General features: G+C 36.7%; 2 protein-coding genes across 2 annotated transcripts; one reads left to right on the forward strand and one right to left on the reverse strand.

Annotated features, from left to right (window-relative positions):
• The first annotated feature begins 19,677 nt into the window (after positions 1–19,677).
• Positions 19,678–21,952, forward strand: LOC113325971 (transcription initiation factor TFIID subunit 9-like). The gene is made up of 3 exons (XM_026573795.1): positions 19,678–19,814; positions 20,149–20,418; positions 21,488–21,952. The coding sequence occupies exons 2-3, from the start codon at positions 20,152–20,154 to the stop codon at positions 21,779–21,781; spliced, it is 561 nt and encodes a 186-aa protein (XP_026429580.1). The 5' UTR covers positions 19,678–19,814; positions 20,149–20,151; the 3' UTR covers positions 21,782–21,952.
• A 229-nt stretch (positions 21,953–22,181) lies between these two features.
• LOC113325970 (probable GTP diphosphokinase RSH2, chloroplastic) lies at positions 22,182–26,163 on the reverse strand. Its single transcript, XM_026573794.1, has 6 exons — positions 25,166–26,163; positions 24,887–25,072; positions 23,566–24,026; positions 23,301–23,459; positions 22,850–23,204; positions 22,182–22,759 (listed from the first exon to the last, which is right to left on the reverse strand). Exons 1-6 carry the CDS (start codon positions 25,850–25,852, stop codon positions 22,445–22,447), a joined length of 2,163 nt encoding a protein of 720 aa, XP_026429579.1. The 5' UTR covers positions 25,853–26,163; the 3' UTR covers positions 22,182–22,444.
• Between the last annotated feature and the right edge of the window lie 1,666 nt (positions 26,164–27,829).

A 27,829-nucleotide genomic window follows, 5' to 3' on the forward strand; every position in this document is an offset into this window, starting at 1 on the left:
ATAAATACTTTTCTTAATTAATTTTGCATTTTTAGGTACTAAATAAAGCCTGGTTAACTCACGGAGTGAAAAGAGCAAAGAAACGACAAAGACTCCCGCAGAAAGGCAGCGAAGAATGATGTTTGCAAGAGCCGGACCAACTAGAAGTGGGCTTGGAAGGAAGAATTTGTTCCTAAAGAAGAAGCGGGCTCAGAATTGTCTAAGCCCAAAATCTAACCTAAGTCCAAGCCCAAGCCCAAAGCCTGCCTAAGCTCGTAGTCGTCAGATTGGATCCACAGATGCATCCAACGGTCGCTTCATCACAGTGCATCAAATTCTGAAGCTCCTGTCAAACATCATAGCACCTAACTCTCATCTGGAACGTCAGAATTGTTGCATCTAGAATCCAACGGTCGCTCAAGATCTGCCTCCGTCTCGCCGTTAGATCGATCCATCATCTTCGCATCCAACGTCTCATCCTTACTGCGCATCAACATTTGCTACACCCGCTCAACACCCGAGTACCCAATACCTATACCCTAACCCAAACACACCCTAACCCTAAAACTATCGACTTCACCTCCCTCACCTCCGTCTGCAACAGCCTCACCTTCACCACCTGCTCCGCCACCAACTTCCTGCCGCCTCAACCACCACCGAGCTCTCAAATCACCAACAACCCCATCATCCATCACCTATTCCCTTCTAATTTCAGAGACCTAATTCACCTAATTCACTCGCCTCTTCTCAGAAACCCTAGGCGTGTGAGTTTGGTAAGTTAGGTTGAGAAATAACACAAATTGGAGGCATGGGTAGCATCAGGAGAGTCAGAAGAAGAATGGGTCGAAGTCAGAATCAATTTTCAGAGAGTTGGTGAGTTTTAATTTCAATTTTGGTGAAACCCTAATTTTTGGGAATTTTGGGGATTATGCTTGCATGTATAAATTGAGTGCTTGGGGTGCAATTTTAACCATGCCTGGATTAACCAGAGCATCAGTAGAATAGTTTAAGTTTTTTTTAGTTTTGTTATTTCCATGAACTGTTAGCTTTGAGGGTTATCAATCTTTTCAATTCCATGATTCTCAATTCAAATGCATTGTTAATTTTAGCTGTTCAGAACTCCAACATGTATTGAATTTGATTGTGTGATTGTTACAATTTACATCAAGCTCATGTTCATGTTTATGTTATTTTTTGTTCTTATGATTTTTTCTTAGGATAGTCTCATTTGCCCTAGCCCTGCTGTGTAATAATTTGACAAAAGCCTTAGAATGTTAAACAAGTTTAGGAACACTTGAACTTAGTTTAAGCTGCAACTTCATGCTGAATTCACATACCTTTGACTAGTTGTACCTTAAAAAGACAACTAGTACTTTGGAAAGAACTATAGTTGTGCTTAACATTTCAATAAGAGAATGCATAGCATGAACTAGGGTGAAATCAAACCCCTTATTTCACTGATCTTCTTAATCCACAACTTCTTTCATCTTCATTTAGTTTGATGTTTCATGTCCTGTTAGTGTCTTGTTTAATTCTGTTAGTTCAATTCACAGTTAGTTTTCATATCCTTGTTTAGTTAGTTCACAGCTTAGAAAACAGTTTAGGAAACTTCAACTTACACACCCTAGTCCCTGTGGATTCGACCCGTATTTGCACAAGCTACAACCGACACCGTGCACTTGCGGTTATAACAAGTAGGCTTCCTCTTACTCTTAATTCTTACATCCTTAAAAGCCTACCAAGTTTTTGGCGCCGCTGCCGGGGACTGGTGCTGTGTTGAAGTTGTTTTCTTGCTTACATTTCTGCATCATAACTTGCATATTCATCTTTGCATTGCATTCTTGCATGAGCATTTAGTGTAGCATCTAGTGTAATTTTCCTGTTCTTTGTAGCTTGCTCTTAACTGATAACTCTGTTGAGTAACAGGTGCCTTCTCCAACTGACATGTTGCTTGCCAAGGACCTGTTGCTGCTTTACCTCTGCTCGACCCTTGGTGCTGCTGCCAACCTGAGCTGATGTGGCTCCTGCTGTTGCTGGCTGCCTGGTGCTGTTGCTGCTGTACTACTGTTGCTGTTCCCTGTTCTTGTTGCTGCTGCCAGCCTTTGCTGCTGCCAAGACTGCTGTTGTGCTGCTGCTGCTGTGCTGCTGCATGTTGCTGCTGCTGAGTGCTGTCTAGCCCTGCTGTTGCTGGTGCTACTGTGCTGCTGAGGAGAAAATCACAAGCCCAACTGGGCCTGCTGAAGTTGCTTCCAAGCTTAACAAGTTGATCCAAGCCCAACTGGGCCTCAACAAAGACAAAAGCTTAGGATGATCTAAAGCCCAACTGGGCTTTTGCAACCAAACTGAGCAGCTGGGCTGTGCTTAAGCAAGTAAGCCTAAACCCATTAAGAGAACCCAACCTGTGGGCTTCCATTTTTAATTTGTGGGCTTGTAATAATTTTTTCTATTTTTCTGTTGGGTTTGTAATTAATTTCTTGTGGGCTTGTTTGTTTAATTTCTTGTGGGCTTGTGGTTTTAGATTGATTTGGGCCTTTTGTTTTAACTAAAGAAAACTGAACTTTTGAAAGCCCAGTTGGGCCTCATATATTAGTTAGTAGCTAGCCAAAGCCCAACTAAATTTCTGGGACTGTGGGCTTAACATCCATTTGAAAACTAAACATTTACACTGTGGGCTTGACCCAAAAACAGAAAACGTTTTCAAAGCCCAGTTGGGCCTCGACCTTTGGCTATTTAAGAGCCCAAATTTCAAATTGTTACCTGGGCTTGTTTCTGAACTGTGGGCCTGAACCAAAGTTCAAGTGGGCCAAAATTTCAAAATTCCAAAAACCAACAGTGAGCTTTACTCACCAGCAGTGGGCCTGTTTTTCAAAAACGTAGCTGGGCTTCGCAAAACCCAACAGTGGGCTTGGTCTCCTTATCCCATTAAAACCCAAATGTTTTTCTCCCATAAAAACCAAAGTTTTCCAATGTTTCCCTAAAAACCAAAATTTTTCTTTTTTCCCATCAAAACCAAATGTCTCCTGACAAAACCAAATTTTCCCCAAAAAGTCCAATCCCATTAAAAACCAAATTTTCTTGTAGATAGTTTCTTAGTTAAATCTTTTGTTTCTTTTGTATATATAGTGCTAATCCAATATGATCTCGGCTAAAAAAATGTTGGATTTTTGCCTTGAATAATGGAGTTCTAATCTTGCTTTCGCCGAAATCGGGTATTCTCTTTCCTTTTTCTCTACTCAGCATAATCCTCTCCATATGTTGTATTATAATTCTTTACATCTTTTGAAACATTGAGGACAATGTTTAGTTTAGGTTTGGGGGTATAGAGTAGATACCACGATCACATGCCATAATTGAAAACAAGAACTCCTTCTTTTTGAACTCTTTTTGAAAAAATTTAAAAATTCCAAAAAAAATAAAAAAGAAATTAAAAAAATCATAAAAAATGGAGCTCATTTACCTTGAAATGTTGACTCTTGTGCAAATATGTAATTATTAGGATTCTTAGTCTAGATATTTAGGCACCCTGATTCTAGCACAATTCACATAGTGATAAGAAACTTGCACGCGCACGATCTACCAATACATGTATAGCCTCGATCTTCAAGGTGTTTGATAGGAAGTTAGATTGCCAATCACTTTAGAATACTGAATGAGACTTGACTAGCTTGTTCTTTGGTTGGCTGGGATAGAAGTTGGAGGATACGTTAAGAAAAGCAACCATAGAATTTGACCGGATGCATTCGATAAGGGCCACCTCTTGCTAAGAGTCATGTAATTATGTTTTTATTTTTGTTCATGTATCAAAAGTGTCACTATGTTGTAAAGATCAAAGTTATTTCTTGAAAAAAAAAAAAAATCAAGTATTTATTCCATGTTTTGTCATGTTAAAGACAATAGTTCTCTCTTGTTCCAAAAATAAAAGAGAGTAATCAATGTAAATAAGAGTCATGTAAAGAGTCATCTTTTTGTTGTAAATAGTCTTGTAATAAGCAAGGAGGGTGCAGCCATCGATGTATAACGCGGGTAAACTGAAATATCACCAACTCATTGGGTGAACATTCACAATTCTCGTAAAGCCGGACAGCTAGCTTGGCTTAGAATTCGGTTCTTAGCCTAAAAACTATCTCTTGGTGATTAGTAGTCATAACTTCAGGTCATTCTAGAAACATGTGTAGATACACTTTACACTCTTATCACGTGTCTTTAGTTGTTATCAGTGCTAGGATTGTGCCTTTGATAGCTAGATTGACATCTCCATTTTGCTGTGAGCTTCTACTGTCTTGCACATGTCACATTTCATGGAATCTGAGCTTATATTTTGTCCTAGAACTTTGTAGGTACGTTCTAAGCAAACCTTCACGAGACTTCACTCGTCCACTAGGGACACTTAGTGGTTTAAAAGGCTTAGTGCATATGCTAAATGCATTCGAGAGACCAGCGACAGCGGTATAGGTAGGATTCCCTTAGTTTTGTTTTACTTGAGGACAAGTAAAATTCAGGTTTGGGGGTATTTGATGAGTGCTAAAAAGTGCATATTTCTATATATTTTTCTTGGCATTTAACTCATCTTTTGTGCATTAATTCTACATTTTATCCCATATTCTGTATTTTCTTTGTTTTCAAGAATAAATACTTTTCTTAATTAATTTTGCATTTTTAGGTACTAAATAAAGCCTGGTTAACTCACGGAGTGAAAAGAGCAAAGAAACGACAAAGACTCCCGCAGAAAGGCAGCGAAGAATGATGTTTGCAAGAGCCGGACCAACTAGAAGTGGGCTTGGAAGGAAGAATTTGTTCCTAAAGAAGAAGCGGGCTCAGAATTGTCTAAGCCCAAACTCTAACCTAAGTCCAAGCCCAAGCCCAAAGCCTGCCTAAGCTCGTAGTCGTCAGATTGGATCCACAGATGCATCCAACGGTCGCTTCATCACAGTGCATCAAATTCTGAAGCTCCTGTCAAACATCATAACACCTAACTCTCATCTGGAACGTCATAATTGTTGCATCTAGAATCCAACGGTCGCTCAAGATCTGCCTCCGTCTCGCCGTTAGATCGATCCATCATCTTCGCATCCAACGTCTCATCCTTACTGCGCATCAACATTTGCTACACCCGCTCAACACCCGAGTACCCAATACCTATACCCTAACCCAAACACACCCTAACCCTAAAACTATCGACTTCACCTCCCTCACCTCCGTCTGCAACAGCTTCACCTTCACCACCTGCTCCGCCACCAACTTCCTGCCGCCTCAACCACCACCGAGCTCTCAAATCACCAACAACCCCATCATCCATCACCTATTCCCTTCTAATTTCAGAGACCTAATTCACCTAATTCACTCGCCTCTTCTCAGAAACCCTAGGCGTGTGAGTTTGGTAAATTAGGTTGAGAAATAACACAAATTGGAGGCATGGGTAGCATCAGGAGAGTCAGAAGAAGAATGGGTCGAAGTCAGAATCAATTTTCAGAGAGTTGGTGAGTTTTAATTTCAATTTTGGTGAAACCCTAATTTTTGGGAATTTTGGGGATTATGCTTGCATGTATAAATTGAGTGCTTGGGGTGTAATTTTAACCATGCCTGGATTAACCAGAGCATCAGTAGAATAGTTTAAGTTTTTTTTAGTTTTGTTATTTCCATGAACTGTTAGCTTTGAGGGTTATCAATGTTTTCAATTCCATGATTCTCAATTCAAATGCATTGTTAATTTAGCTGTTCAAAACTCCAACATGTATTGAATTTGATTGTGTGATTGTTACAATTTACATCAAGCTCATGTTCATGTTTATGTTATTTTTTGTTCTTATGATTTGTTCTTAGGATAGTCTCATTTGCCCTAGCCCTGTTGTGTAATAATTTCACAAAAGCCTTAGAATGTTAAACAAGTTTAGGAACACTTGAACTTAGTTTAAGCTGCAACTTCATGCTGAATTCACATACCTTTGACTAGTTGTACCTTAAAAAGACAACTAGTACTTTGGAAAGAACTATAGTTGTGCTTAACATTTCAATAAGAGAATGCATAGCATGAACTAGGGTGAAATCAAACCCCTTATTTCACTGATCTTCTTAATCCACAACTTCTTTCATCTTCATTTAGTTTGTTGTTTCATGTCCTGTTAGTGTCTTGTTTAATTCTGTTAGTTCAATTCACTGTTAGTTTTCATATCCTTGTTTAGTTAATTCACAGCTTAGAAAACAGTTTAGGAAACTTCAACTTACACACCCTAGTCCCTGTGGATTCGACCCGTATTTGCACAAGCTACAACCTACACCGTGTACTTGCGGTCATAACAAGTAGGCTTCCTCTTACTCTTATTTCTTACATCCTTAAAAGCCTACCAGTAACCAAACTCTAATACTGGCAAACTTGTTTCCCAAGTTTACTACAAGTTCAAAATAACGCGTGACAACTTGTACTGGTTGTTTCCATAAATTGCATCAACTTCTGCTGGTTGCTTTCACTTGTTACTTCATCATACAGTAGCAACTCCACCTAGTTGCTTCCACAAAATCACATCAACTTCACAAAGTTGCTTCCACATAACAGCATCAACTTCTACTAGTTTCTTCCACCAACTAAATCTTGGTTTAATCTTCAACAGTACACAAACACAAGAAGACTACGGTTTGGAATCGAGCTAATACTTCAAACCGTAGGGAAGCTCAGATTAATCTACGGTTTTAGATAAGAACGTACGGTGGGGAAAGGTGAGTTTGATTTTTTGGAAAACTCATCTTATACACAACTTAAGCTCACCTGGAGAGATATTTGTTTGAGAAAAATATCATACCTGAGATCTAGAAGACTCAGGAAAGCAGAAGTCTGAAGCATAGGCAAATGTTTACTTTAGAAAATAAATCAAGATGAAAAAATGAGGGCAGAGAAGAGGACAAGAAGTAATGAACACTTGCTTCAATGTGATTAAACTGATTACATTTTCAAGCCTTAAAAAAGCATGCTCATATCATTCTACGGTTTGGAGTTCAGAGATTGAATTCTATTTTTCATTTGATTATTCAAAAATTAAATTTCATTTCATGGACAGTGTCAAAACTAAATGCTGTAAAACCAATTTCCTAGTATTCAAGAATCAGATCAATAGCATAAAAGAGGTTGACCTTAGTTTTTCCAAAATTATATCCATATACATGAAATTAGAAAAACAAATTGTTCTTCAATCACCGATTTGCTCCACCACCAAAATTACTCTCGTTGTCTCCACTTCCTTCACTGTTAAATGATTTACATACCCATATCATCCTTGTCATATCTAGATGATTTTTACATGCAGATTCTCTTAAAAATCATATCCATCCAAAACCCAAATTTATTTTCCTTCTAATTAACTCCAATTTTATCTCTGTTAGTGGACAACCACGGCTTGAACTTCATCAATTTCTTAACAAAAACATTGAAACCAGAAATCGTAACTTCATAGGGTGAATATTTGCATAATCTACGGTTTGGAAAACAAGAACTCCAAACCGTAGAACTTCACTACAGTGGGGAAATACTTATTTCAAAACCTAGAAATTTCTGAAACGGATTAAAAAACCCTAATTTGATCGAATCAAACTCGATTCATGCAATAAAAACCGGCAAAAATGGATGGGTTTTTTCGATTCTTAATTGGTGTTTGAACTCCTTGATTAATCAGTTATTAATGATTTTGAGAATCGATGATTAAAAAAATGGGAGAATAGGAAGAACAAGTGATGGAGGAGGAGAGAAAAAACGGAAGAAGATGAGGCGACGGAAGGTTACGTAGATTTAGTTTTTTATTTGGATTAGGATAATTATTATAGGTTAATGGATATTTTAGTACTTTTATAATAGAATAAGTCCTCCCCTTATTTATATATAGGACATTGGCAACATACAAACTAATATCTCTACTACTAGAGAGGAATTGGTGGAAACCCAGACTTCTACTTCTACAGATACTAGGGTCATTTCTAAACTCAGAGCTAGATTGAAATATCTCTACAATCTGGAAGAACTCTACTCGAAAGATAAATCCAGAGAGGTTTGGCTTATGGAAAGTGATAAAAACTCACCATATTTTCATAGAGTCACCCTCTTCAAGAGAAAGAGAAATGCCATTAGTTGGATTGAGAATGCTGCTGGTACTATTCTAACTGATAGACATAGTATTAGCACATCCTTTATTGATTACTTTAAGAATATGTATTCTTCATACCCTCAACAATTCCAAGATGAGATCCTTTGGAACTTCCTGTTAAATTCTCTGAAATTGATAACTCCTCCTTAAATTCTCCTCTTACTGCTGAAGATATTGAGAATGATGTGTTCCAAATGAGAGGGGAAAAGTCCCCTGGGCCTGATGATTTTACTAGTCTTTTCTATAAAAAACATAGGGATATTGTGGGGGAAGCTGTTGTTGATATGACTGAAATTTTTTTTAGAACAGGGAACATAGCTAAAGTTTTCAATCATACCAACATAGTTCTCATCCCCAAAGTCCCTCTAGATGAGTTGGTCTCTCAATATAGACCCATAGGACTTTTTAACTTCATTTACAAAATCCTATCTAAAATTCTAGCTAACAGATTAAAGCCTTTTTTGAATAACATTATTTCCCATAACCAAAGTGCTTTTGTTCCTAAAAGGAGTATATCTGATAATATCCTTCTAGCTAATGAGGCCATTTATGCTGTCAATCATCATGATAAAGCAATTGGTGTTGCTTCCATCAAACTTGACATTTCTAAGGCCTATGATGAGCTGGAATGGTCTTTTCTTGAAAAAGTTTTGAAAAAAATGGGTCTCTCTGACCATTGGGTTAAACTCATAAACCAGTGCATCTCCACTGTTTCTTACTCTATTCTCCTTAATGGTATCCCTACTGGTCTTATCAAACCTGAAAGAGGTTTAAGAAAAGGTGACCCTATGTATCCTTACCTTTATATTATTTTCTATGAGGCCTTATCCTCTTACATTAATGTTCTTGCCATAAAAGTTTAGTTGAAGGCATTAAGGTGTGCAAAAATGCTCCTTCTATGACACATCTTCTTTTTGCTGATGATTCCTTACTCTTTTATAAGGCTACTATTGAAGACTTCCACACTATCACAGAGTATCTTTAAAAATACTGCTTGGCCTATGGTCAAGAAATTAATTTTGACAAGTCTGGTATTTTGTTTAGTAAAAAAATCCCATAACAATTAAAACAACAACTTTCTAGTATCCTTGACATTAGTAACAGGGATTTAGGAGAAAAGTATTTGGGAACTCCTACTACCTTTAAGGCCTCTAAAATCCAAACACATATGGGTATTCTCCAAGCTGTTGATGCTAGAATTTCCATCTGTCTCCATAAGCTTCTTTCCCAAGCTTCTATAAACACTTTGATTAAACACATTGGTCAGGCTATACCCCTGTATCAAATGGGTGCCTTTCTCATCCTCAAACACCTTTGCAGAAAAATGGACTCCCATTTGTGTAAATTTTGGTGGGGGGAAACCCTTGACCCAAAAGATAGAAAGCTTCATCTTTTGGGTTTGGATATTCTTTGTTCTCCTAAGTCTGAAGGAGATCTTGATTTTAGGAAAGCTGAACTCAATAATCTTGTTATGCTAGCTAGAAACGCTTAGAGTATTATTGAGAACCATGATTGCATGTTATATGTTACCCTTAAAGCTAGATATTTCCCAGAATCGATTTCTTAAATGCTAAGTGTCCTGCTAACTGCTCGTGGACCTGGAAATGACTTCATGCTATAAAGGAACTTATTAAACCCTTTATCACCTGGATTATTGGAGATGGTCAATTTATTGACCTGTGGTATGACAAACGGATTCCTTCAATGGGTTCTGTTGTTCCTAACCCTCTGGTTCCTCCTGATTCAACTATAAAAGTCTCTTACTTTATCAATCCTACGACTAGATCTTTGGATGTAAATAGACTAAACACCCACTTTGATAATTCTTATGTTGAGAAGATTGTCATTATTCCCTTAAGCCAGATTTGAACTCCTGGTAGGAGGGATTGGGATCTTTCAAATAATGGTAGATTTACTTCTAAATATGCTTACTTGGGACTTCGAGGACTCAGGCCTTCCCGATGTAGTTCTCTTTGGAAGTGCATTTGGAAAATTAATGTGCCTTACAGAATTCAAATTTTTACCTGGAAAGCTACTAAAAATGCTTTGCCTGCTAGAAATGTTTTACATACTAGCATTTATATGAATTCTGTTAATTGTGTTAGATGTACTGACCCTCATGAATTGATTATGCATGCTTTGGTTCTTTGTCCCTTTGGTACTCGTGTTTGGTTCCTCTCATCCTTTTGTTTTAATACTTAAATCTTTAGCAATAAATCTTTTATTGATTGGATGTCTTTCTGGTTAGTGGATCATGTTTCTAAGCTCCCTGATGGAGATCAATGCTTCTTTGTTTCTATTCTCTGGTCCCTTTGGCAAAGTAGAAATAACCTGGTTTTCCAAAACATCAAAGAAAACTATATTATTGTTATTATGAGAGCTAGAGCCAGGTTAGTAACTAGAAAACTTAGTCCCATTGCTTCTCCTATGGTCCCTATTGGTGTTTGTGACAAATGGATGCCCCCACCGACTGGTTGGATAAAATGCTTATGATGAATTTTCTGGGAACAATGGTGCAGGCTTTGTGATGAGGGATTTCTCCAATACTGCCTCCTTTTGTGCTTCTATTGTCTTTGAAGTAGAGTCTGCTAAGGAAGTTGAATCCAGAGCTATTTGGGTGGCCTTGAAAAAAGTCGTGGAGCAAAAGCCTACCCATCTCATTATTGTGAGTGATGCTCATAATTTGATCAATCAATTTTTTGTTGTCTGTTTGATGGAGACTCTAAAACAGATGATATCTTTAAGGATATTCATTTTTTCTCTTCTAGTTTTGTAGCTTGTTTGTTTACTTTTCAACCACATGCCTGCAATTCTGTGGCTCACAAACTTGCCCTTTGGGCCAAAACAAACAATTCTACCATGTACTGGTATGTTCCTCCAATATGGCTGAGGCCGATTGTTGACGGGGATCATTAGCCTCTTCGAAGGCCGTTGCTTATAAAAAAAAGAAAAAAAAAATGAAAAAAAAAACAACATATTCTTTTGCAGTGGAAATAATAGGGAAAAGTAAGAGACAGAGAAGGAGAAGAACTTGATATTGATAAAGAGGCATCAATCTATTACATACATATAATGTTCTCTTATATACATAAAAGGGAAGACCTATTCATCTAATGGACCGCACATCCATGGTCCATACCCTTGTGCGGTTCAATAACAAAGCTTTATACATAGTGCTTCACATATAGTGTTTTAAATGTAGTTCTTCAAATGTTGTTCTCTCCTTGATGACTTGTGCTGAAATCAGTTGCCTCATTAAAACCTTGACAAGGGAAAAATCCAGTGGGACATAACCTTGTTACAACTCTTCACATGTAGTACTTCACATGTTGCCTCGTACTTTACATGTAGTTCATCACATGCAGTACGATCTTCAAAGACCGACATGTCTAAGTTAATTGCCGCGTTAAAACTTCTTTAGGAGAATTCAGAGGGACAAAACCTGAACTAAAGAAAGACTACAATATTAAGAAAACTTAGAACATAGTTGGATGCGTATATGTTGCCTCATTAAGACCTTGACAAGGGAGAACCCAGTGGGACAAAACCTTGACGAAGGGAAAAGAGTACAACGTGACAGATGTAAGTAAAGGTGATCCGTTGCAGATGATCACTTTTCTCCGTTGAAGTTGATTAGTTGCTTCACAACTCATAAGGAAGAAAATCCTTGTGGGAAACAAAATAGCGTTAGTTAGCAAATTACTTCCTGGTGTTTATTGTTGTATCATTAAAAACCTTGCCGAGTATTAAAACCTTGTGGGAAAAAGAAACCTCGATGAAGGAAAATAGTTCAACACACCATTAGATGCTCCCCCTAATGTCAGACAATTTTCATTAGTCTAATGCAGTCAAAAGGAGTTTATCACACTTTACTTGGGTGACTTGAATGTTTATAAGACCTTGTTGTTGATTATGGAAGTTACGTTGCTTAACATCTATCACGTTTCATTTCTTTGATTCAGATATTTTCAGTAATATCAACGCGATCTTTATGTCTTCAACGTTCAACATACTTGATGTTTTTAGTGTTGTCTCGCTAAAAACCTTGTCGAGTGACAAAACCCTTTGGGAAAACTATTCTCGATCGAAGGGAAAAAGAGTACAACACATCTTCAATTTCGAAGTAAAATATGTCGACATCATATCCTTGGATCCTCTCCCTGATATCGTCATCTCCCCCTGATGTCGGCATCTCCCCCTGATTACTTTTAGAGTTGTTCCAAACAGTTCCTTTAGTCATGCACTTTTCGAAACTGAATATCAGTAATGACTTAGAAAATAGTCTACCATATCTCCCACTGATTACTTTCGTTGGAGAAGAGATATTATTGTTCCTTCATAATCAACAACCTTTGGATTGCAGTTCCTTTAGCATTCCTTTTATGTCTTTGCAGGGATAAAACAAACTCATGTCAATGGTTACTTTTAAGTACATGATTACATTCACTGTATCATTCCAATGATGTTGCATTGGTGCTAAGCTATATCTAGCTTACAAGTTCACTGAGGATGTAATATTTAATCGAGTACATTATTATACTAATTACAACAATGCGTCTATTGTACTTAGATATGGGAATTTCATCTCCCAACACATCTTCGTCATCTTCTTTAGACGAAATGGTCACTTACTTACATCTGAACCTCGACTAATCATGGGAGTGCTATCAGGATGCATGTGTTTGTTAAATTTCCTGAAAAATTTATACATATGCAAACTGGTGGAATAATATACCTCAAGATCATTATTCGATCGAGCTTTCCCTCGATTTTTCATCTCAAATTCGGATGTCAAATAGCTTTTAAGGCCTCTTATTACATCAAGAGTACCCATTATGTCTATACCATCGACATAGATAGCTACAATTCCAAATCAGGAAACTTCTTGTGAATATGCAAGGAAAAATAACTTATTTGTCTGTATCGCCCCCTAAGCTAGCAGCTGGATAATCCAAGAGATTAACTAAATAAGAGGCACTAAAAATCTAAATCATTTACTTAAGAAATCAATTAAGAAATCTGCTACAAAACTTAACCCAAAAACTAGCCCCGCTCTGAAATCTACATTTATACAAGAACTCCTCTCAAATGATACATATACAATAGTCATTTGGTTTACAAATAGAATAAACAACATAATAAACATAGTCGAAGTTAACCAACTAATGAAATCAACCCTTGAAGTTTTTGTTGTGCAACTCTGATCTGTCTCTGAAACTGAAAGTGGGAATGGGTGAGCACATCATCCCTAAAAGAGGTGTCTAGCAGGAATAACATTTAACTTTCAAGTAATCATAAATAAGATTTGGAAAACAATACATGTTTTCCGAAATATTAAATAGTGACCAAGTCATTAAAGTAAACAAACATGTATATGGACAAACTCCTTCTTCAAACAATGTATAATATTCGTGCTAACCACACTCATTAGCTACTGATATCACCAAGACCATGATGACCCACTCTAAACAAAAAAAGTTGAATTCATGTAGTTATAAATGTGAAGGAGTGTATAATATATACCACAAGTGGAAATTTGTATTTCCCATAACAATTCATATGACAAACAAATATTACAAGTCCTTTCCAAACCATGGAAAGATTAACAAAATCAACAGAAGTATAGTAAAGCAATTTAAACAAAGCATGGAATGCACACTAGACAATGCATGAGTTTGTTAAGCATAAACTTTTGTAAAAGAAACAACAATGGTTACAAAAGAGTCAAATGTATTCCCACCTCTTTTAATGACAAGCCATGCCTACCTCGAGATCCACGATCCACTGGTTCATCTTTTGAATCGTTCGTTATTAAATAGACTAACTGTTAATCACATAAGAAGTCTAAGAATCTAGCCAAAAGGCTCACACATGAATCATACAAGTCTTTCTAATGATTCTAGGCCCATTTAAGGTTCTACATCTTTTATTTATCTATCTTTAGCATATCTAAGGTTTACTAATTCAATTAGGTTCGTTCTATAGTCCATTAGTTAAGTCTTAAGCATATCTACAACTTGTAGAAGGAACCAAAGGCTAATTTTGGACTATAAGAGTCCAAAACATCAAACTCAGAATACATGACACTAAGCCCAAGTCCACTAGACTCGGCCCATTACACAAGTGCTGACCCAACTGGGTCAACTAACGGTCATGGAAGTAAATTAACAGTCCACGTCAAGTTAAGTCCAGAGTCAATGGCCAAGTCTAACTCGGTCAACTGAGACAACTCATGCAATAGGTTCAACTCGATTCAGTCAGATTAACTGAGTCAGCTAAACAAAACTGAATTAGACTGATAAGCTCAGTCAGACAGGTCAAAGGTTCATCTTACACAACTGTAACTCTAACTCTACAACCTAACTCAAGTTCAATTTCAAACTAATAATACATCAATTGAATCATTCAAATAAACTTCAAATTGAATTACAAAGATAACAGCCTACCTACAATTCAGCAGTTCCAAGCTTTCACTCTTCCTACATATAATACATCTCCACTATAAGCAACCTCTACCAATCCCCTAAACACCAACCACCTGAACCAACCTACAATATTGATTCAACTACTAATTGCAATGCCACAACTACAGTCAAACTTCAACAACCTAAACCTACATCTAACTGTCACCATCTCCAATTCTAGCTGCAATGAAAATAACATCATCTTCTTTTTATTATACCCAGTCGATCCCATGACCTAATTCTCCAGTAACATAACACCGTTCAAATCAACATCTTAATTACATCTCAACACCATTCTCTTGCTCACTGCAGTTTCCAATATCATAATTTCCACGTCATACCGGAAACAACACCACCAACAGCTCATTGTTCTTCTTCTCATTCTCTATAATCAAACATGACCTGAACCACAATAAAACTCTGACTTCTCCACTCAACAACAACCATCCTTACCTTCTTCTTGTCCTGAGACACTAACAACTTCACCTGCAACAGCTCATATAGATCATATCCACAACCACCAACCTTACAACATCTTATTTAACATCATATCACTAGATCAACACCTTGATCAATTCATACAGGTTCAAACACAACTTAATTTACAATTGCAGTTGTAATATCACTACCATCTTCTTCCATACCAACATCATCTCAACTCAAATAGCATCTATCTTCATTACCACCATTATAACAACATCAACAAGTATGCAAAACTCCTTACATATATTAAATAAAAACACAATTAACTCATTTCAACTCTAATATCATAACAACCTCATCAACCCAAAATTGAAGTGAATAACTAAACTGGATTTATTGAGAACAAACAATTACCTCAAGATGACTTTCCTCAAAAAACTGATTTGGATTCTGCTTCTCACATTGATTTTGATTTACCAACACATCTTAAAACTACCCAGAACTCATCAGTACAACTCAAGAACTTTAATTTCCCAATTACTCTTCTTATCACCATCAATTCCATCCCCTTCATCTAATATTCAAAACCACGAACCCTAAGTCTCTGATTTAACAAGAATCATAATCCATGAAGTTTAAATCCAATAATTACACAAACCCATCTAATGATTCTATCCAACTCTTCTTAATTCACCACTCGAATCGAATTCCAGTTCCAGAAAACCTTAATTTCAATTTGGGTAAGAACAGAAACCCTAATTCTTCAATCTTCATCAATACCACTTCAGATCATCAATCGAACGAAAACCCTTTTGATCTTCATTTATCTACAACTCAATTACCTACCAATTTCATACAAACTTGAGTCTTAATCTAAAAACCCGAATTTCTGATTATAACAACATCAACTCCATCTTTTCCCGAAACCAGTAAACATCAATCACCACCACCAACCACTTATCCTTGATAACTTGACTAATTCACTCAACCTCAAAGCCTCGGAACTATGACAGAATCGCCAGAAGCGATAAACAGAAGAAGAAAAAGAGAAAAGAAGAAGAAGAATGAAGAATAAGAAAGAAGAAAAGAGTTTATCTTCACGGTCTGGGAATAAGGACGACCGAAAATACTAAAGGAACCCAAAATTTATACGGGCAACCAAGGCGGCTAAGCTGCAAAATGACTATTTTCCCTTCAAATAAAACTGATGACATCTTCTTCGTCCGATATCCGATTGACACGTTCGAGTAGCCCATTTCGCGTAACTTTTCGAGATCTATGTAACGATACTAGTTTCGTATCTAAAGCATTGTTATATTAGTTCCTATCAATTAACGTTCGTATTAAACTAATCGAGTTATTATCGGCTAATTCGTCACTTGACTGGTCTGATAGAGTTGACGAGCTTGAGGGTCTTTACATTGTCTATCCCCTCCGAATAAAATAGTCACTTAGACGGGTATACCACATCCGCCTGATTGCTTCAATCTATAAGTGAGCGTTATATCTAACTGTAACACACTATGTGGTTTAGAGTCACTTAATTTGGGTAACAAAAGTCTATCAAGTACTTTTGTAAATATCTTTTATCTCTTGATTCTTTCAGAGATACGTAACAACCACATATATATGCTGCATTTCAAGTATTTTTGAAATTACCAAGCTAACTAAGTAGCGGAACACTCTAAAATTCATTACAAGAGAACAATTCCAGGGCTTTGTGAGAAACCTCGCACCACAAGGCCAGTCTTTATACTTTAAGACTGCTTTCTCCTCATTATGCTTTGTGACAAATAAATCATGTATGTCCAATAGGCTTCACACTTGGTTGGTTAGCACTACCACACCAAATACCTTTATATTTGTCAAAGAATCAAGTTCTACCTGGATTGTATAGGCCAAATATGCTCTTCGTTGACATTAATCAACAAGGAGATTGGTTCGATCTCATCTTGCTCTATTTCCTTACGAAAGTGTATATGAAATTAATCATCAATATGCTCGCATGATCTTTCCATTGACTCATGCGCATTCTCATATTCCACGAGGGGTGTCATTGTTTTCTGGAATCATTAAACTTCGGAGCGTCCTCCAGTTTGATTCATGGACATATTCAGAGACAATCTTATGAGTTCTGATGATATAAATAAGTTGTGCCTTACTCACCTAATTCCTTTCTAGGTGAGGATTGATCGAACCAAGTGGTCTCTCCAACTTCCTTTATGGAGCCACAGCCTCAACCGCACTTCCACTGAGTGTAGTTGCAATACCTTAGTCTATGGTGTATATCCCTTGTTGAGGATTTGTAACCTTGCAGGTAGGTTTACAGCTGGTATGTGTAATCTCATCACTTTAGCAACATCAGTGTACATTCTGAAAATCGATTATTCTTTGTCACTTCACATTTACATTTTTGGAGTACAAGAATCAATATGAGACACAAAGAGAGCACACCACGACAGTTCCTGTCGTTCCCTTAGAAAATAGTTTTTCTTATCTCCCCCTAACGATGGGAAGACTGTCTCATTAAAATGACAACCCGCAAATCTAGCGGTAAGAGATCTCCTGCCAAAGGTTTTAAAATGCGGATAATTGTTGGGAACTCATTTCCAACATAACTACTTAACAGTTTTGAAGACTCATCGTAGTACGATGTGGAGTCGTAATGGCACATATATAGTGCAACCAAAAATGTGCAAGAACACGAATTTCAGTCTTAAATCAAATTACCAACTGGTACACATAAAAGGTTGACTAATATTGGGTTCTAAAACGAATTAAGTAAAGATGCGTCTATATTTCATATTCCCCAAGCAGTTAAAGATAGGTTTGTATGCATAACCATGCCTTAGGCACCATCTGTAACCTTTGAAGATAGACTTTGCGAGACCATGGGGTATAGGATACTCTGCAATGATCCCATTAAAAATGCAATAACCATCAAGTCCTTTTGATGTACACTCGCTAGCATTTACAAGGGGTGGTGAGTCCTTACATGTAAAATATGTGCTAGTACTTTTCCAAACGCAAATTGCTTGGGAACCATAATTAGTCCAAAATGTCAAAACATTCACCAGAGCCATAAGTCACTTTAATGGTCCGCATTCTGCATGAATATTTTTCTGAATTTTACCTTGTTTTCTTTTAAATTTTGCCATTTGCATCTTAGGATGGTCTCGATCCTGTTTTACTGAAGACTTTGTAAAAATGAGTGATATGTTTTCTTACCTAAAAGCATAATGGGAAGGAGGTTGTGCATCTAGTACTTTGGAAAAAACTTATTGAGAGATATGTCGTCACTTCGCATTCTGTCAATATTTTTCCCATTGTCTCATCCACTCAAACACAGTGATGTACGTATGGTTCCTTTCAAAAAGAAACATCATGTCACAACCAAAGTGCCATTATGGTTATGTCAAAGCCTGTATGAATCAATTCCCAACATTTCATCATCGGAGTCAATATAGATTTAATAATCCAAATACTATAGTAATTTACATTTCACTAGATTGACTCATTAGTTTCTTTAAGATATATTTCCTTCCAAATATATTAGAGACTATAAAAGATGCAATCAATTACATTCTCATCATTGTGAGTTTTCATATGATATCTACTTGCGTGGGTATCTTTGGAATTTAACAAGGTGATTAGCTCTCGGTACATATAGATCTTTTTTGACTTCTAATCTTTGTTCCATCTTGGAAACAAAATTTGAGCATTACTTCGCTCGATGATCCAATATCGTAGTCACATTACAAAGAATTAGTTCAAAAACTAATGAATATTCCTTAAATTAGTGGGAGAAAAATCACTATCAGTTATATGTTGAATCTTGAGAGATTTAATAAGTGGTGTGGCCTTATTCGTAACAAAAATGGATTTAACTCAAGTACTTTAGAGTGAATTTATGTTACGTTTCAGAGGGGATGATATATTTTTCATCCAAATATATCTCAAGTGCATTAGAAAATTTATGTCTCTTGGAAATGATGTACTTTTAATTCCATAAGTGCAGACAATGTATAAAATTCAACCGAATAAGATAGTCAATTGGCTAGGCATAGTTCTTCTTGCCAATAAATTTGATGTTTAAAGTATGACCTCCCTCTGGAAATCGGTTGTCACTATGGTACCCGCATTGCATTGCTTGTACCAATACCAGTAGAAATATTCATTCCCAACTCTTTCCTTTTGATGTGAGCTAGAATGACATCTTATCTTGATCCCATGTTCGGTTGATACATGTACTTTGGTGTTATTACTACCTGGGACAATAATACATATTTCTCTCATATATGTATATGTTTGTTTTCACATGCTTCACATGAGTCAGTATGCATAACCCTCATTACTTTGGGATTTTTCATTTTCAATGTTGCTACGATTAGCTTAGTTTGAGAAATTCCTTTATCTCAACGGGACAAAAGAATCTCACTTCGCATGTCAACCACTTATTTTAGGTTGAATATATTACTGAAGATAGTGAATCTCTTGTTGACATACTTCAAGATAGACTGGTTTGTTGGCATTCACATCCATGGGCGGTAGGCCCTATAACATATTCAACATTTTAATCCATAGGAGCCCTCAAAACCAAATGTTTGGAGCCTCTATGATAGGCTTCTTAAGTTTGGGTTTAAATACACACGCATAAATCGAGAAATAATGCAATTTCTTTTTATATTTCCTTTTCTACCCTTCTTCCTCTTCCTTTTCTTAAGTGTGCCCTAGAAAATTGAACGTTGATTCTTTCGCTTTCCACCAAATCTCCTCAAATTTTCTGCTCTCTTCAAGTTCTCGTGATCTCTCTAATTTTCAGGTTCGTATCGTTATTACTGATTGGGTTTTGTTGTATGCTGATCAATTTCAATTTTTTAACTAAGTTCAGCTGGTAATTAAGGCTTTCAACTGCTCTAATTGTTTAGAACGTCAAATTTTACTAGTTGTTAATATATTTTAGGGGTTTCGTAGTCAGGTTCATCTTGTTTTTCAGTTTAGGAAAGAACCCATGGTTTAGAATTTCTTAAATAACATTGTTCTGGTGGTAATTTTCAGGAAAATTTTGTGAGCTCAAACTATTTGTAAAATTGTTTCAATGGAGCTGACATAAAAAAATTTAGTTTGCATAAGAATTTGGCTTTTTTTTTGTGTAGAAAATGGGGGATAAAGAGAATGGAGATGAGGACTTGCCGAGAGATGCAAAGATAGTACAAACACTCTTGAAATCAATGGGTGTTTCAGAATATGAACCTCGTGTTATTCACCAGTTTTTGGAACTTTGGTATCGGTATGTGGTGGATGTTTTGACAGATGCTCAAGTTTATTCAGAACATGCTAGTAAACCTGCAATTGATCCTGAAGATGTTAAGCTTGCGATTCAAACTAAAGTTAATTTCGGTTTCTCGCAACCTCCTCCTCGAGAGGTAAGCATTTTCTGCCCCCTAGTTGTTTATTCTTCGTGGATGTCTTAGATTCTTTATGGTGACTGGTTTGCAATTACTCATCTGTTTGTTCAAGTTAAGTTGCTTCTTGATCTGAACATTTTGACTACTATTTACCTCATGGATTAACAAACTAGTTATAGTTTAAGTCCATTGTATAATTTAGTTCAATTCTTATGCTTCTCGAATCATGCTGAGGCTGAGGAATTCTTATAATTTAGTTCAATTCTTATAATTTAGTTCAATTCGCATGTATTCACTGCAGTGAGGCTGAGGAATGTTACTTTTACAACTAAGGCGTTCCTAGATTAAACTTGCATTCCTTCATACACCATAATTATTACAACTCAACCAATGGGCTTCTTCATGGTTTATCACAAGGTTACTGCCACTTGTATGGAGTTCTGGTTTGTAGCTTGGAACCATAAAATATGATTAGAAGAGTAATTGTAGAAAGAGTACTGAGAAGAGGGTAGTTATAACTCCGTACCAAGAGGGTAGACTCCGCTACCATTGCCTGCTTTTGTATACATGATTGTAGTCATAGATCAATATTGATGAACAGGGTAGTGTATTTCATGTCATAATCCATTGTGATTGACTCTGAAGATTAGAGTGCTTGGAATCATGATGTACTTATTGATAGTTAGTATCGTTTAGTATCTTATAATTACTGTTGGGAAACTGGATGTGACTACATCATTGGCTCACTGTCAGTAGTTACCTCTTGAAAGTCGTATATGATATGTTTAGGCGTGATTCTTTGTTAACCTGTAGCATGGTTTGGCTCTAACATTTGTAATTCAGGTTGTTTCATGATATATGTATTAATCCATGCCTATAATTTTCAAACTACTTCCACCCACATGGTCACTGCAAAGACCTATAATACGTATCCCAACCATTTGTACGGAGTAACATGAAATGTTTTTATTCAGAACTTCGTGTTTTATGTGGGTGAATGACTGTGCGGTGTAAGTTGAATCTCACAATTTTGTAGCGTTGATTGTTTTCTGGGATCGAAATACTGACTATTGCTTTGATTGTTCAGGTCCTACTAGAGCTTGCAAGGAACAGAAACAAAATGCCACTGCCAAAATCGATTACAGGCCCTGGAATCCCACTCCCACCAGATGAAGACACACTTATCAGCCCTAACTACCAACTTGCAATCCCCAGAAGACCACAAGCCCAAGCAGAAGATGAAATGGAGGATGATGAAGAAGATACGGTCAATCCTAATCAAAATTCCAACCTAAATCCACCTCAGGAACAAAACACAGATCAGCAACAAAATACTCCTAGAAGGGTATCCTTTCCCCTCACTGGAAAACGTCCAGGGTGAAATTAGGAAAAAATCGTGTTTTTAAAAGCGAAACTCTTCTCTTTACTGTCCATTTAGGTTCTTCCATATGCAGCATTATGACTGTACAATACTGTAATGCTGAGGTCGAGGAGCCTCGAGTAGTACTGTTGCTCACACGTATTGAAGCATTACCTGCTTTTGTCTTCTGCACTCTCCAATTTGCAAACACTGGATGTCACAGTACGTGCAAAAACTTACAAGCCTTACCGGAGTATGCGTCAGGTCTTGCAAATTTTAGGATATTTGATTTCAGAAGCTGCCAATTCCTAAAAGCATTACCTGCAGAATTTCGATCAAACCATTGCCCTAGTCTTTCGTCAACCTCTTCAACCTTGAGTTTCTATATATTTATTGTTGCAATTCTCCGAAGACACAAATATTTTAACAGAACTTGGAAAATTTCATTTCTTTGGGATGAAAAATAAAGCTCCTACAATGGCAACCATTCCTTGCGTGCAATAATCAAGAAATAGAATGTTTACTGTACAGGGTTTTCATTTTTATATATATACAAATGAAACAACCTTCTCGCGTAACGTATTTGTTACCTCTAATTTCAGAGCAGTATAAAATGAATGGATGTTCTTATGAACTGATTACAAATATATATACTGAGGAGGAGGGTGTTAGGATGTGTTAACGTCACCAACCAACCCTACTTGAAGCAGCCCTACTGCCTGAAACCGCATAACGGCCACGGCCTTGGTCATACATACGCTGGATCTCCTCTCTATATTCTGTAAGAGATTTATCAGGTATTGTCGGAGTCAATTCAACTACATCTCCCATTTGGAGTTTGAGAGATAGGTCAGTCACAGGTTCACGGTTGATCCTTGGCCTCAACTCTTCTTTCATGGGGAACCGGTAGGGAGAGGGAGACCACCTCAAGCTTCCGCGGCCTACTCGTGTCAGCAAATCCATTACAGTCGAGTTTGCTGGAAATTCCTGCACTGACATCTGCAAATAACATTCGGTCCTTATTAAACTTCAGGCAACACCAACCAAAGAAGGATGTCCAAAATTGTGAAAATAAGACGTTGTGCAAACCTTCTCATTCTCCATCATGATGATAAAAACAGGACCATCTTGGGTACATTGAGGCGCGTAAGAGTAGGGACAGTCATCTGAATGTGAAGGGAAAGGACAAGCTGGCCTGATGGAATCAGCATCACCGATGCAAGAAGTTTGTTCTTTTGACATGGTCTCACACTGCCAAGTGACTACCCACCGAGCCCATTCCACCATCTGAAGTACATACGAAGAATATGCAGTGTCACCTTCCTTATACATCCAGTGAGCAGCAAACCCACACTCAGCTTGTAAATGCATCTCCTTTGTTCGGATTTGAACCTCCAAAGGAAACATGTCTTCCCCCATTACCACAGTATGAAGAGATTGATACCTGAAGATACGGATAAAGAAGATTTATAAGTAGCAGCAAACTTTTGAGTATTTCCATTTGATTAAACAAAAAAAGCCGAAGTTATATGACTCGTACCCGTTGAATTTGGGATGGATTATGTAATCTTTAAACTTTCCAGGCACTTCAGGCCATAGCTGATGAACAATCTTAAGTGCGGTATAACAGTCTTCCTCGTTCTCAACAATCACTCTTAACCCGTGTATGTCGTGGATTTGATCCATTGATAGCTTCTTCCTGCAGGATTAGCCGAGTGTTAAAAGACCAAATCATGAATATCAGTGCTTTATACTAAAATCACAGGATCGAAACATCAACCGTATAAATGGAAAAAAGTACGTACTTTATCATCTTGGAATAAATGCTATACAAGCTCTTGTGCCGCCCAGATAAAACGTGGTAAGAAACTGCTCCATCCTTGAGAGCTTGTTCCAATTTTTCTACTGAAGAAGTAATCATTTCATCATCAAAGGACTTCACAAGCTTGGAGGACAGTAAATCGTGCTGGTCTGGTTTGAGATACTTGAAACACATGTTTTCCAAGCGATCCTTCCAACTAGAGATCCCAAGGCGATTGGCCAATGGAGTGAAAATTTCTAAAGTTTCCTTCGCGAACCTCTTTTGCTTGGCCGGAGGCAAAGCCTCTAGTGTCATCATATTATGCATACGATCTGCAAGTTTGATGAGAACGGCCCTTGCATCTGCCATTGCAAGAAACATGGTATGTAAGCGATCTGCCTCAACAGTTTTGTTTGCAGTGTTATTCTCACGTGCAAGCTTGCTCAGATGGCTCAGCTTTGATACCTAGAAAGAGTATAGAAACATAAGCACTTTAGGCCACAAATCAAACAAACCAAACAGAGAAGTAAAATAAAAAGTGAAGTACATTAAACCCCACATCGATCACTATCTATCCAGTCCACCGCATACATAAATAATATTCTAACAGACAAAAACACCTTCAGTTTTGAAATGAAATTCATGATAGAGACGTCACAAGAGGAGAGAGTTTCCGCAAAAGAGAAGCCTCAAAGTAAGACTAAAACATTCAACAGTGCAGCAAGAAATGAAAATCAACCAGTAACTACAAAGTGTGCATCGCATGCACGGACATAGAAGTAATCCACCAAAGACAACGAAAGAAAAAAGGCAAAAACATTAGAAAAGTCAACCCAAGTGTTGCTTGGCTAACTGAAAAACAGAGAAAAGCTTGAACATGAAGTAACCCAGATATTTACTCAAACGCCAGCTAATTCAACCCTTAATTGCTGATTAAGGCTTTAGCTTAACTATTGCAAGCTAACGGTTTACCATTTTAAATGGGATCCTTGGGTCATCAAAGAGTTTATTATGGTGCTAAAATTATATTGAAAAACTTTTAACAAATTATCATGATACTCTATGTGCCAAACAGCAACACCTTTATCAAATGCAAAATAACAGTTAAACGCGCGGCAATATTACAATAACACAAAAATCACAGTCCTTTGTTATGAATTAAACTGACATAACAGATCATCCTTCATGTGTTAATCAGGTAAACAATCAAACATTGACCGATCACTCAATTCTCCAAAGAAACAAATAAAATTAACACAACACGAATGATAAACAATGCAAATTCTGCAATAAACATTTTTCTTTGAAAGTAAGACTCAACATACCCCTTTAACAAGATCAGCAACTCCATCCCCAAATGTACTAACAATATAATCAACACTCATAAAAGAATCGTCAAGTGTATCATGAAGTAACCCAGCTGCAACCACTGTAGGATTAGCACCAATCGTAGCAAGCAACATCGCAGTTTCAAGGCAATGCTGCAAATATGGGTCACCACTTGCTCTCATCTGAAATCATAACAAAAAAAACACAAACCATTTTCAAAACCCACACTCTAAACATTGAAATTTTAAACTTCACAAAACGATCACCGAAATTACCTGTCCTCGGTGAGCTTTCTCAGCTTCATGAAATGCTTTAACAACAATATCTTCATAGAAAATCTTATGCCTTGATTGAGCATTCACTAGTAATTCTTTAACATATGGATCAACAACACTAAAATTACCTTCCATACTAAAAGTAAGCTCATCAACCAGACCACTAGTAGTAGCAAAAGTAGATTCTTCTATGCCGAAACTTCGTGAATCATAATCAAGACAAGCAGAATCTATAGCATTTCTCACGAACCCATTAAACAATCCACTCGAAGACGATGAAATTCTCATCGGAGAACTCCTGGAAGACGAGGCAGAAGAACCAACACTACTACCTGAAACAGGACCTTGGAACACAGATACAGGACTATGATGATCTCTACTACTACTACTGTTATACTTAAATGAAGATCCTAAATCTAATCCTAACCCTGATCCTAAATCATCACCTCCATTATTAAAGCTTGCTGATGTTGAAGATGAATGACGAACGGAATTGGAACTAAACAAAAGGGAAAGGCCACCAGTTACCGGTTTATGTGATGATGAAGAAGATGATGGAGATGATGAACAACAACGAGAATTCATCAATTCATAGTCAGAGTTTGAATGAGAAGAATTAATTGAACATGGATGAGATACAGAACTTGGTGGACTTGCATAGAGTGCAATTGTAGGTACAGCCATCATCAAAAATCAAAATCCAACCTTTTTTTGAACCCCTTTTGTCAAATCCAACCAAAAATCAAAACCCGTAACTTTTAAATCCGAAAAATCAAACAAATCTGAATTTTTTTTTACAAACCCTAACTGAAAAAATTGGAAATTTTGGTTTTTTACAAAGAAGAAATGAAATTTTTGGAGAATAGTATGTACAGAGAAATTATATATAGAGTAAATCTAGGTGAAGAATAAATCTACAAATTTTGGTTTTTTGTGAAGAAATGAAGAAAACCCTAAGAGAAGTCAAATTGGGAGATTGATTTTGATATATGAAATGGAGAAGAAGAAGAAGAAGAAAGAAATGAGAAGCAAATGAAATATCTTTTTATTAAATCGTTACCGACCAGGGAAAAGAAAAAGGAAAGAAAATGACGGAAATGGCCTTAGTTTCGGTAGATATAACAGAAAATGGATAATTTGGTTTGTTGTAACGGAAAGATTTTCTTAATTTGTTTGGAGTTTGTAACTGTAGAGAAGATTTTATCTGGTTGTGGATTATACACAAAGTTTGGATAACATCGCCCGGAACGGTTGTAACAATTTTTAATTTTTGTTTTTGGGTTGGTTGTTTGGATCTGACTCGAGTTTTGAAAAAAAAATTTTCTTTTTTTTATAAACGAGGATACTTTTCATTGATGAAAATTCGAGGTTATAATGAGTTTAAGATCGAAAATAAGAGAATACAAAATAACAAAAACATATCGTAAAAGTACAATACCGAAAAATCTGATAAGAGAAAGAGAAGGATTACCGGAGTAAGACAAATACAAATATGAATAAGATCCGATTAAATCGGAAGAATGATGATTTCGTCGCCAGAATTAAATTCCAACCATTTAGTTGGTTTTTCTTCTTTAAAAAAATTTGCTCCCAAAATAGGAGTGATTTGCTCAAATCTCTTGAAACTAGTGATGAAGCTTCCGTCACCAAAAGGGCCATCGATTAAGTTTTCGTCGACGTATAAGTTGATGATGAAGATTTCGTCGCCAGAGATAACAAAGACGAATGTTTCGTCGTTAGAGAGCATCACTATTGATCTTAAAACCCAATCCGATAACCAAGAATTGCCATTAAAGCGAAGATAAACCTCAAAAGAGTAGATAAAACCACCATAACGGTGTAGACAAGTAAAAAAACATAATAACAACTAAACTAAACTACTAATTAACCTAGAAAATAAGAAATAATGAAGAAATCTTCTCATAGACTACATCTGAACAGAGATGGATTATTCTTGATGGTTTTATTGGAGAAGAAGGAGTGAGAGAGAGAGGAAAGAGAAGGTTTTTTTTTTTTTGAAATTAAATTCGAAACATAAAGAAGTACAGAAGTGTAATAACGAGATATAATAATTAAAATTCAAATGAGCTTGATCAGATTCAGACAAGAAAATTTAAATATGCACCTACATTGTATCATGGTTTGTTATAGAGAGGGACATACTATATCTTGAAATCAAGGTTTGGTAACTTTTATGCTATCTTTTTAGATTGTGAATGACATGGATCAGTATATTCTGAAGAGATTATTCATCGTTTGATAAGGTGTTAGAGTGTGTTTGGCACTGGAGGATTTGACGGTGGAGTGGAGTTAGGAGAGGTAATTCAAATTACCCCTGTTTGGCATAATCTTTTAGGATGGAGTTATCAACTTATTTTCTTTCTATCGGTGGAAAAGAAGTCGACACCCAACCCCATGAGATTTCCTATTTTTTCCTTCTTTTCCTTCCATTTGTAAACCAATTTTTCGATCTTTCGTCTTTCGTTCCTAATTTTTTTCTCCTCTCTGAAAATTTTCACCATGTGAGAAACTCCCAATCTGGGTAAATATCATTATTTCCCCATGACTTCATGATTGATTATTGTTAAATTTCTGTTGTTCTTTCTCTCAAATGCTTTTATTAATCTTTTGATAAATATACCAAACATGGATTTGTTTTTCCAG

This window comes from Papaver somniferum, unplaced genomic scaffold, assembly GCF_003573695.1.
Source record: "Papaver somniferum cultivar HN1 unplaced genomic scaffold, ASM357369v1 unplaced-scaffold_10, whole genome shotgun sequence".
Classification (NCBI taxonomy): Eukaryota; Viridiplantae; Streptophyta; class Magnoliopsida; order Ranunculales; family Papaveraceae; genus Papaver; species Papaver somniferum.

What these genes read in the sequence shown, in the direction of transcription:
- LOC113325971 (XM_026573795.1), top strand. Translation starts at nt 20,152, where the DNA reads ATGGGGGATAAAGAGAATGGAGATGAGGACTTGCCGAGAGATGCAAAG. An exon ending in CGCAACCTCCTCCTCGAGAG is followed by an intron (nt 20,419 to 21,487) that starts GTAAGCATTTTC and finishes TTGATTGTTCAG; the next exon opens with GTCCTACTAGAGCTTGCAAG.
- LOC113325970 (XM_026573794.1), bottom strand. Translation starts at nt 25,852, where the DNA reads ATGATGGCTGTACCTACAATTGCACTCTATGCAAGTCCACCAAGTTCT. An exon ending in ATTTATTCCAAGATGATAAA is followed by an intron (nt 23,460 to 23,565) that starts GTACGTACTTTT and finishes CTAATCCTGCAG; the next exon opens with GAAGAAGCTATCAATGGATC. An exon ending in ATCCATCCCAAATTCAACGG is followed by an intron (nt 23,205 to 23,300) that starts GTACGAGTCATA and finishes CCGTATCTTCAG; the next exon opens with GTATCAATCTCTTCATACTG.